The sequence below is a fragment of the Amblyraja radiata genome, chromosome 13 (assembly GCF_010909765.2).
Source record: "Amblyraja radiata isolate CabotCenter1 chromosome 13, sAmbRad1.1.pri, whole genome shotgun sequence".
NCBI classification, from domain to species: domain Eukaryota; kingdom Metazoa; phylum Chordata; class Chondrichthyes; order Rajiformes; family Rajidae; genus Amblyraja; species Amblyraja radiata.
Window position 1 is genome coordinate 35,941,262 of NC_045968.1, and position 12,150 is coordinate 35,953,411.

A 12,150-nucleotide genomic window follows, 5' to 3' on the forward strand; every position below is an offset into this window, starting at 1 on the left:
TAAATCTACGTAAATCTTAGTTGTTGCTAAGAAAAAAAAATGTTGTTGTGGAGGCCCCTTGTAATTTTGCACAAAATGAGATTTCCTTATCCTTGGTTCCAAAGCACACAACCAAGAGGGTCTCTGCCCATATCCAGCCTAAATCTGCTCGGCAACAGCTCTTGTGCAAGCACATCCTCTTTCAAGTGTGCTCATGTCCCGTCAGTTCTGAGAAGTAAGCTGGGACCTCAGTGGGTAATCCTAGCCCTGCTGTTCAATCCCAAATGCACAGCATCAGGCCTGATGCACTTGGCGGCTCCTAATATTTGGATTTCTTTTGAGCCGCCTTAAAAATGATTGGTTCCATGTGCCGACAGTCAGCAGGAAATCTGCATCAGCTGAGAAAAGCATCTGCACATGGTCTGCTTCTTGGCAGCGGCTTGGATTTCCAGATTGAGCCTGCACTCCCGGGAGTGTACACGTTGCATGGATTTTCAAACCTCAGCACAGTTGGCCTGAACACTGCTCACTGTTGCGTGGTTAGCCCTGCTCACAAGACTATGAAAACGGCATTTGGCTCATTTGACATTCTTCCCATGGGTGGACAAAGTGCTAGAGTAACTCAGCGGGTTTGTCAGCATCCCTGGAGAATGTTGTCTTTTTTCCCATAAACTGGCAAGATTTTTGGATTGATTGCAAGAAACACCGATGCTTCGTTCCACTGAGTCTACACTGACCATTCTATATTATCCCACTTTCATATCCACTTACTATACACTAGGGGAAATGTACAGAGGCCAATTAACTTACTACATAGATGTCATAACAGCTCACCAATCTCACTAACAGTACTAAAGACAGGCTTACAGCTGTTTGAATGTGACATAATTGTTCTATATCAGTCTTTCAAAGAGCTTATTAATAAATCCCCAAATACTGAAGACTAAGATAATCAGGTTCATTCTTTGTACCTTGGAGGATGTGGCTGCGTTCAGAGAGAGGGCTGCATATAGTTGAATTCTAGTACCTATTACTTTTCATCTCAAGTTGCTGATCTCTGTTTTAAGATGCATCCAGCATGGAGGAAACACTGAAATATAAACCTTTCCAAACTGCTATGCCATTGAAATTCAAGCAGGGCAAGCAAGCTGTTAAAAAAAGAAAAACACTTGCTGAAAGATGGCAGGGATGAAAGCATCTCGTAGAGCTGGGTGTCTTATCCTATTGAGCAGGGAAATTGTGGGCAATTCAAGACCTTCCTTGATGACCTTGATTTACTCTTGAGTGATGAAATGGGAAGAAATGCTTACACTCAAGAATGATTGCTGGGGTTCACAGATCGATGATTGACTAATGACCTTGAAGGCAATTGTGCTTTTGTTTGCAGCCTGCTCTGGTCTGCACTGGACTAAATGAATGAATGATGAAGGCAGTTTCCAATATCTGATTCCCTTCTGTAAGTTAACACAGACCATCACGCAAACCAACCTCCCTTCCATTGATTCCATCCACACTTCACGCTCTCTCAGCAAGGCCACCAGCATAACCAAGGACCTATCTTACCCTGGTCACTCTCTCTTCTCCCTCTGTGAAAACACATACCTCCAGATTCTTCCCAGCTATTATCAAGCAACTGCACCATCCTATCTCCTATTAGAGAGTAGTGCTGACCTTCTACCTACCTCATTGGAGACTCTCGGGCTATCTACCTTTGGAATTTTGTGAACTTCATCGTGCACTAAACGTTAATCCCTTTATCCTGTATCTGTACACGATGGACGGCTTGATTGTAATCATGTATAATCTTTCCGCTGACTGGATAGCACTCAACAAAAATGCTTTTCACTGTACCTCGGTACATGTGAGACAATCCTAAAGAATCCTTAAGAACGTCAGGCAGCATCTGTGGAGGAAAAAGATGTATGTCCTCATTTCGCCATTTTTGCCATCCAGCGTTCTGTGTTTCGTGCTCCAGATTCCAACATCTGCAGTCTTATCCATTGAAGAGCACAGGAACAGACCCTTTGGCCCACACTGTTCATGCGGAACAAGACCGACTCTTATCTGCCTGCACTTAATCCATAGCCCTCCATCGCTATGTTCTTAACCGAAAGTCTCTTAATGTCACTATGGCATCTGCCTCCACCACCGCCCCTGAAAGTGCATCTAGTGGGGAAGGAAACTAGTGAAGCATTGAAATATGGGTAGGCATGAAAGGAAATGGAAGTCCCAGTTGTGAAGCATTTAATTGAGTTTGTATGGAACAGCATGATATCTGGGCAGTTCTGAACATTTCTTCACAATGGTGAACTTTAAATTAAAATGCAGTCTCTCTGTTGAGCTTGCCGCATTTAATTTTCCCCGAGCTACCTTTGCAGAGGAAGTTCACACTCCATTTCAAACTGCATGGAGCCAGGTGGTTTGACCTCTGCCAGCATTTAGTGCTGAGCTGTTTCTCACATTTGGACGTGCTGCTTCTAAACCGAATGAAGTGTCAGGAAGCCGAATGGTGTGTTTTTATGATTAAATATTCATCTGGCTGCAAAGGGAGATCTCAAGTCCAGACTACTTTCCAGGCTAAAGAGAAAGTTCGAAATATGGGATAGAGCGTTGGGAATAAATTACTTCGCTTCCTTGAAACTTCCATATGTTTTCTCTCTTTAGATGGGGAATAAAACTGATCTGATATATTTATTTTTTATTTCACAATTTTCAACGTGTCCAATTTACTTTATTATCTGCTTTTTCTTTTGATCCTTTTTTTTTGTATTGTGAAGATTCTGCATTATGTGCCACCAACTCATTCCCCACTCAAAGATAAACACCTACATCTACAGTACGTGGGCAGCCATATCTAATGGAGATCAGCTTGGGAGCTCGCACAGTAGTGCTATCCCCAACTCTGTTCAGTACCCAGACGATTGAATAGTTAGATTGGAAAAAATGGTCTATGTTGTACTCTAGTCTTTGGTCTATTGCTGTCTAATTGTTAGTTTGATCTTGTCCAAAAATAAATAGTCGGTGAGAAGTTTCTTCTGCACAGAATCCATCTTATTTATGGCATTTCTTCATGTTCCAATACAAAATGGCATTCAATGAACTGATGCATTCACCCATTATGTGCTACCTATTACAACGTGGTCAGCACCTGTAGTGGTTTCTCTTAGCTTGGCTGCAAATGATAAAACTTGCCATGGAGGGGTTGCAAGTAGGTAGGGTTTCGGACCGTACCCCTTTTTTTTAAGCTTGTGTTTATATTTTATTTATTGTGCAATGGAGTAGCATGGATAGACTCAAGTGCTGGCATAACTCAGCTGGTCCGGCAGCATGTTGGGAGAACATGGATAGGTGACATTTCGAGACGGTTATCTTTTTTCCCCTAAATTACAGGTTTTCCCATGGTTATAAATTAAATATCACTATGCATTATCTGTATAACTCGAGTCTTACATTAACTTTTTCATTTTTTACAATCGGGGCATATCAAGGAGCCAGCATTATTGCCTGTTCCCCAAGTGCCCTTAGGAAGGTAGTGAAGAGCTGGCACCTCCAACATTTGTATTCTATCTGCTGATGTTGCACACAGAGTAGGGAAAAATGCATTTCCAAACATCTCCTTCCTGAAGGAGGGTCCCGGCTCAAAACATCGTCTGATCATTCTCTCCACAGATGCTGCCTGACCCACTGAATTTTGCACTTTGTGTTTTGCTCAAGATCCCTGCGTCTACAATGCTTTATGTCTCCATCTTGCTCTTTAAGTTGTTAAGGTGTCAACTGCCATTCATTACATGATCATTGACTAGTGTGACTTGATTCTAGCCAAGTTGATCATATCTGAAGATATAATATTGTTTCTCTAGTTCCTACTGTCTGAGCCTACTACTGCTATACACTTGTACTGTATTTGAGATGCTTATCTAAGATGTATCTAAGTGCTTATGTATAGTGATACTTGTACTGAACTGTATACATAAATTAATTTTGCTGTACCTCAGTACACATGACAAAGTACCATTGATTGATCCTTCTGTGTTTTGCAGGTGCGTATTCCAACCCCACTCAACACCAGTGGAGTTCAAGTCATCTGCATGAAAGGGAAGGCCAAGTACAAGGCTAGTGAGAATGCAATTGTGTGGAAGTAGGTGATCTTCAACTTTTATTTTATACCTTGCCTTCTTGTAATTGTGCTGCAGGATTTCCATAGCAAAGTTAGGTGTGGCAGAGCTAGTAGAGCTGCTGCCTCACAGGTTGAATCTGTGTGCAGTTTTCATGTTCTCCCTATGACCGCGTGGATTCCGTCCGGTTGCTCCAGTTTCCCCCCACAACCCAAAGACTTGTAGGTTAATTGGCCCTCTGTAATGTGCCCCGAGTGTAGAGAGTGAAACATCCGCAAGATTTGATGGAATGCAAATTGGATAACATGGGATTGGTGTATATTAGTTTGGAGATACAACGCGGAAAGAGGCCCTTCGTCCCACCGAGTCCGTGCCGCCCAGCAATCCCCACACACTAGCACCATCCTGCACACTAGGGACAATTTACAATCTTCACCGATGCCAATTAACCTTCAAACCTGCATGTCTTTGGAGTGTTGGAGGAAATCAAAGCACCCAGCGAAAGCCCACATGGTCACAGGGATAACGTACTTCGTACAGAGAGCACCTGTAGTCAGGATTGAACCCAGGTCTCTGGTGCTCTAAGGCAGCAATTCTACTGCTGTGCCATCGTGCCTCCCTAATGTAAATGTTACCTCATGTGCAATTCGTGTAAATGGATCATTGGTTGTTACAAACTCGGGCTGAAGGGCCTGTTACCATGCTATCTGACTTCAAAAGTTTGCATTGTCATCAATATAAATATCAGTTTTGGATCTCCACAATTATAAATCTTCTTGCCTTATGGGTTATATTCAGATCTAAGCTCCCTCTATAGTTTAAAAAAAAAGAGACAGTGCTGGAGTAATTCAGAAGGACAGGCAGCATCTCTGTAGAACATGGATAGGTGACGTTTCAGGTCTGGACCCTTCTTCAGACAGAAGATGTCTGCTCAGGTATACTGCGTGGAGGGGTCTAGCCTGAAACGTTGCCTATTTATGTCTTCCATAGATGGTGCCTGACCCACTCAGTTACTCTAACAAGGTGTCCATTTTTTTTGTACCAGCACCTGCAGTTCCTTTTGTCCCCCTCTATAAGAGCTCATCAGTAGAGCTAATCTCAATGCCACCAATAGTGATGCATGAATTCCTTCCATCCAACATTTGAAGACGTCTTTGTACAGTAGGTTCACATGCACAGGCTTCTCTACCGACAGCTAGTCTGTTAATTTGTCCACTAGTTTGAAACAAGGTCAGCACAGCAGATTAACCAGCACTAGCAATTAAAGTTGTCATTCGGCATATCAATAGGTGCAACTATATTAAATCCTTCCTTAATCTATCAGCAGTAAATCCTTTTCAACTTCAGAGGCTTAAATTGTTGTGAAATTAGACTTTAGACGTACAGGCACTTTGGCTCGCCAAGTCCTTGTCGACCAGTGAATATCCCATACACCAGCACTATCCTACACACTAGGATACATCCTGTGAAAACCCATGTGGTCACAGGGAGAATGTACAAACTCTGTAAAAAAAGCATCCATCGACAGGATCAGACCAGGGTCTCTGGCGATGTAAGGCAGTGGCTCCACTGCTGCATCAGTGTGCTGGTCTGTCCCTTAGAATGTCCAAGCTCTTGTGTATCTTGTCATCATCATCAGCGGTCACTCGAAACGATGACTGTCCTCTCATGGAAGACGCCTGTGCATGAATTTGTTTAACGTGGGGAGACTGGTGCACAGACAGCCACCACACGGTCCTTGACAGATCTGGGTCAGAATCTAGTGACATGGAATCCAAGACGACCGGGGACCCTTTCCTGCTGCAGCCTTCATCCGTCTTCCCAGCCGCTGTGATGCTCCACTAAAGTCCTCTGCCTGTTCCACCAATAAGGTCTTGGTTGGATTGCTCTTTGTCAAAGACCTCACCCTCGACCTTACCGCCATGTGTGGCCCGACCAGGAGCATAGCTCCAGACGGCATCGCTCTCAGGACCACACAACCTACTCCACCACGACAAGGTGACAATCCATCTGAACATATACCCGCAGAGCACAATGACCTCAAAAATCACTGCACGAGACGGAGGAAATGGTAATTAATGAAGTCAGAACATCAGAACGTCCAAGCTCTTGTGTAAAATGATGTTGAATATCAGTCAAGTTCCTGCTGAACACATTTTTCCCCAGTTAATTGTTTACCTGGGCCAGTTTAGAGGGAGCGTTACTATACAATTGAGACTTTTTAGAAAGGAGGAATGAGTATAAATCTCGGTGCCTTCGACATTTACCTGACGTTAGCGTTCTGGAATATTGCAACCCAGTGCAGCTGATTTAGTGCTATTTTGTCCCTGCTTGCAGTGACAGTTCAGGGTGCGGCTGACAGTATGCAGCCATAAAACAATGTTTGGCTGGAAATGCCAGTATTTGACTAGTGTAATCTATGACCCACGATTTATCATAAAAGATTAACAGATTATTTGTGTAGGAAGGAACTGCAGGTGCTGATTTAAACTGGATGGACACAAAATACTGGAGTAACTAAGTGGGACAGGCAGCATCTCTAGAGAAAAGGAATCGGTGACGTTACGGGTTGAGACTCTTCTTCAAGGATATGTACAATGGTTCATTGTTGGCTGAGAGGAAAGTTGCAACAAGGTGTATTAACAGGAGGACAGTGAAACTAGTAGAACTAGGGTGTGGTGGGATAGAGAGCGAGGGGGAATGCAAGCATTACTTGATGTTAGAGAAATCAATATTCATACTGCTGGGTTGTAAACTACCCAAGCAAAATATGAGGTGCTGTTCCTTTGACCTCACTCTTGACAGTGGAAGAGGCCCAGAACAGAAAAGGTAGTATGGGAAGGGGGGGGGGTTAAAGTGTTTATCAACCGGGAGATTGCATCGGCCCAGGCCGACTGAGCGGAGATGTTCAGTGAAACGATTGGCAAGTCTGAGCTTGGCCTCGCCGATATATAAGAGTCCACACCTAGAACAGCGAATACTGTAGATGAGGTTGGAGGAGGTGCAAGTGAACCTCTGCCTCACCTGAAAAGACAGTCGAGGAATGAGGTATAGGGGCAGGTATTGCATCTCCTACGGTTGCAGGGGAAAGTACCCGGGAGGGGGTGGTTTGGGTGGGAAGGAATGAGTTGACCATGGAGTTGCCGAGGGAACAGCCTCAGCGGAAAGGGATGGAGATGGGAAGTTGTGGATCCCGTTGGGGGTGGCGAAGATGTCGGAGGATTATGTGCTATATGCGATGGCAGATGGGGTGAAAGGTGAGGACTAGGCTGACTCTGTCCCTATTGCCTCTGCGGGGAGGGGAAGCAAGACAGGAGCTACGTGTTTAGTTCAGAGATACAGCAGAGAAACGTGTTCCTCGGCCCACTGTGCCGATCAATCGTCCATTCACATTAGTTCTGTGTTATACCGCTTTCTCATTTACTGCCTACTCACTATAGGCAATTTACAGAGGGCCAATTAAACGACAAACCAGGATCCCACACGATGGCTGGGAGAAGTGCAACACTACTTGGACAGCTTCCGGGGACAGGATCGAACCCGTGTCTCTGGCGCTGTGAGGCAGCAGATCTACCACTGTCGGCCATATTTGTTTGTAACATGTTCTGATTAAAATCTAAGATGTGGACGACAGAATATCCTGCAGCTGTGGTTGGTGTTATACATGTTGGGATGATTTGTCAGTTGGCACGAGGTTTATTTGGAAAGCAGATGTTTCCGCAATTCATTAATCTCCCTTGTTACTTGTTCCCCACAGGATAAAGCGAATGGCAGGAATGAAGGAATCGCAGATCAGTGCTGAGATTGAGCTTCTACCCACTAATGATAAAAAGAAATGGGCTCGACCACCCATTTCTATGAACTTTGAGGCAAGTATCACAGTCTCCTGGGCACTAATGCCCAAGTGAGATTGTCAGTGTTAAACAGCTTGTGAATTCTTTAATACAAATGATTGCTGTATCTGCCTAAAGTTGTATTCCCGCAGAGGAACATAAGAAGATAGGAATTTGGGGAAGGAGTCAGCAACATGGCTTTGCCAGCCTTCTCTGCTGTTGATCGTTCATGACAGAACTACTACCTCAGTGCCACTTTCTTGTTCTGTACACATGTACCCTTATTCACCTCGTGTCCAGAAATCGATCGATCTTTGTTTTAAATGAACACAACGATCAGAAGTGAAAGGAGCCCATTCGGCTAAAAATGTCTGCACCATTCAATCATGGCTGATCTATCCCTCCCTCCTAACACCATTTTCCTTTTAGATCATAAGTAATAGAAGCAGAATTAGGCCATTCGGTCCTGACACCATTTGTTGTGATCAATGAGTGAACCTCTGACAGCATTTGACCACACAAAGCAACCTCCTTTCCACTAACTCCATCTGCAATTCTAAATCTTCACCACCCTCTGAGTGAAGACATTTCACCACATCAATCCTAAATGGCATATACCTGATTCAAGACTCCTCAGCCAAAAGAAACATAATTTCCCTGTTCACCATGGAATCCTATAAGAATTTTGTACATTTTGGTGAGACCACCTTGCGTTCTGAACTTCAGGGAATATAGGTCTAGTTACCTAATCCTTTCTCGGTCCTGTTACTTTCTCCATTAGCTTTTTATTCCAAAAACTTGCATGTAATTCATTGCTTCTCTCAATGAAACTTGGGTTTTGGGCCCTGTTCCACATTGTAGAAAATGGTTTAGTTTGCTCCTTGGTTTTGTTAGTGGGTGGAAGCTACTCAGCGCCTTAAATCTATTCTGACGTTCAATAACTCACTTTTGCCCAACAAAGTCAATCACACTCACTTTTAATAACTTCAGTTGATGGCTTTTTGGTGAAATAACCCTTTTGTGGTTCTTTGTACGACATGCTTCCCAAGGTCTCGCCTGCACGACCCAGGTAATAAGATTGTCCAGAAATGTTACCTGGCCTGCCGAGTTACTCCAGCACTCGCTTTTTAATAAGATTGTCCGATCAGTCTGAAGAAGGGTCCCGACACGAAATGTCGCCTGTCCATTCCCTGCACAGATTAAGTTTGGTTTAAATTATTATAATTGTCACGTGTTGTGAGGTACAATAAACTGGGCTTTGTCATGTTCTATCCGATCAGCAAAAAAGACTACATGATTACAATCAACTGTTCACAGGGTACAGATACAGGATAAAGGGAATAACTTTTAGTGCGAGATAAAGTTCAGTATCGTCCGATTAAAGATAGTTTGGTCTCCAATGAAGTAGATGGGAGGTCGGGACCGCTCTCTGGTTGATGAGAGGATGGTTCAGTTGCCTGAGAACGGCTGGGAAGAAACTGTCCCTGAATCTGGAGGTATGCCTTTTCAAATGTGTGTACCTCTTGCCTGATGGGAGAGGGGAGAAGAGGGAGTGACCCAGGTGAGTGGTCCTTGATTATGCTGGTGGCCTTCCTGAGGCAGCATGAATTATAGAATCAGTGGAAAGGAGGTTGCTTTGTGTGGTCAGATGCTGCCAACTCGCTGAGTTCCTACAGCACTGTGTTGAGAATAAAGCTGTCTCCTTATCTTGACTCTTTCTGACTAAATTTATGATGTAATTTTCTTTTTCAGTATATTTATTAAACTTTGCTGTTTTCATACCCTCTTACATATTGCAGAGCTGCCAAGTAGTACGGAATTTCGGTATTTTGTACGGAAATGCGATTAGAATACGGATGTACGGTTTTGTGTTGTTAAATATGGATTTTAAATACGGAGTTCAGTTCAGTCTGAAGAAGGGTCTCGACCAGAAACGTCACCCATTCCTTCTCTCCAGGCTGCCTGTCCCGCTCCAGGTTTAAACAGAGCGCTGTCAATTTAAGCTGTGGGAATTTAAACGAAGAGCTGTTGGCTACAGCGCTGTGGGTTCAAAAAATTAGCGCTACCAGCTGGAGAGCTATGGGCTTTAAACATAGCGCCATGCGCTTTACACATAGTGCTATGGCCGCAGGGCTATAGGTCACAGACTGTTCAGGAAAATTCTCGTATAACAATGAGTCTTTGGAATTCTCTTTCTCAGTGGTAGTTGAGCCATTGATTATTTTTCAGGCAGTGGTAGAAATCTGGATAAACCTAGTGGTGGAAGGTTACCAGTGGGATTGCAGTTACATTGGGATTGGCCCTGATTTTACAGAACGGTGGGTGGGCTCAAGGGGGAGAGAGGGAGGGGTGGAGAGAGGGAGGAAGGGAATGAGGGACGAAAAAAAGGAAGGAGAGAGGGACGGTGAGTGGGAGGGAGGGAGGGCGAGAGGGATGGAGGGAGGGAAGGAGAGGGAGGCTTCCATAATGGTTTCTACACCATCATCTGGTGCTAAAAGTAGGAAGCAGCTGTTCAAACAGCAGTATACAAAGAGATGGCAATGAAGGTGCGTAGAAGACATGTCAATTGGTAGTAAAGATATGCATTCTTGTACTCTTACATGGGTATGATTGCACATTAAAAAAAAAAACATTTTTTCAGCAAAATGGCACCATGTAAAAATACTGATTTCCTCAGCAGAATACTGATTTCCAGGTACTAGAATACTGAAATGCTCTGACAAAACTTGGCAGCGCTGATATTGCGCTTCTCTCCACAGAATCGCCTAGGTTTTCCTCCATTGACAAAGCGACACAATGTAAAAGCCATGCCTTCCATTACCAGCCGCACTAACAGGCCTTCTCCCATTGCTGTCCACAGGTTCCATTTGCTCCTTCTGGACTGAAGGTGCGTTATCTGAAAGTGTTCGAGCCAAAGTTGAACTACAGCGACCACGACGTGATAAAATGGGTCCGGTACATCGGGAGAAGCGGGATCTACGAGACCAGATGCTGAGAGCAGGCCTAGCCCGCGGCGCTCACTAAAACACACCAGACACTCTTCTGGCTGGCCACCACACCACACCATGCACTTGACGTGGCCCAGGAGATGACAATAAGCCACACCTTCTCGGTTGTGGCTGCACCACCAACGATGGAGACCCAGTCGACAAAAATCCCACTTTTCCGTTGAATTTGTATTTCATTTCCCCACCCTACCTGTTCTATTCCCCGATGGCCATGTCCAACCCTGAACGCAGCTCCCATTTCATGTCTACTTGATATTCAACTCATACAGTGTATTTTCCAACAATGTAAGCATATTGTAGTTCAATAGAATATAGAATGTAACAGGGCGTACCTGTAGAGACTGAACTGTAATGGTAACAATGTTGTAATGAATGTTGTGTGCAATCAAGCTGGTCTTCCCACCAACCTGTGGTCAAGTTGCTGCAGTGTCTTCTTCGATTTATTAACTCTGTGACCAAAATAATTGTCAAAAATACTACTTGTCTGTCTCATGCAATGGAGTGTACGTTCACTGTAGAATTCTTGAGCTTTGCCACTGGGGGGGAGATGCAGATGGAACCATTGCTTGGTTTACAGGAAAGAGCATGAGGGTGTATCAGTACACAGTTACTGATCAAATGTGCACTTAATGTTTATGAAAGAGAAATGGCATCTTTATTAATCTCTGGTCTACTGACCAGGACCTTGTTAAGGAAGGGCAAGAGTGATGGAAGGGGGTAACCCATGCATTAGTGGCCCCTGCAAATTCCATTCCCTGGTCCCTCTGCCTATTGGCCTGTCTCCAGGGAGCTATTGATGCACACGACTTTACATTACAGCACAAGAGTTGCGTAACCCCACACAGGTCTGTTCACAGTGAGCCTGAGTACTGTGTAATATGTGTGTCTGATCATGGCTACTTGGTCAGTCGGTGACCCAAACCTGCACCGTTTTTAAAGAAGGGAAGTCTTAAAAGGACGAATATTGAAGATGCTCGTCTGTAAATCCTTTTGCTTGATGGTGTGATTCCTCTTGAGCAACTTTTTGTGATTGTCCAGTTAATCTTAATAAACCATACAGAATCAGTACAGATTGTGGAACTTTATTGAGGGGCTCAATTGAGTGTTTTACAATTTCCTTTGCTTCTCAACGCAAACATTGTCTTGCTTTTATCTTCAAAGTTGTCCTCAGTGGCCTTTCTTTGGATCTTTCCTCTTGGTGACCTGAAAATCGTG

At 44.1% G+C, this 12,150-nt stretch overlaps 1 protein-coding gene across 5 annotated transcripts in view; it reads left to right on the top strand.

The window, feature by feature from the left end:
* Nucleotides 1–12,005, top strand: part of ap2m1 (adaptor related protein complex 2 subunit mu 1) — a 57,399-nt gene extending 45,394 nt beyond the window's left edge. For all 5 annotated transcript variants that reach the window (XM_033031764.1, XM_033031766.1, XM_033031767.1 and 2 more), the window contains 3 exons: nucleotides 4,020–4,117; nucleotides 7,852–7,963; nucleotides 10,788–12,005. In XM_033031764.1, the coding sequence (XP_032887655.1) occupies nucleotides 4,020–4,117; nucleotides 7,852–7,963; nucleotides 10,788–10,922 (345 nt within the window). In that variant the 3' untranslated portion in view covers nucleotides 10,923–12,005. The remainder of the gene's footprint in view (nucleotides 1–4,019; nucleotides 4,118–7,851; nucleotides 7,964–10,787) is intronic.
* Nucleotides 12,006–12,150: the final 145 nt, after the last annotated feature.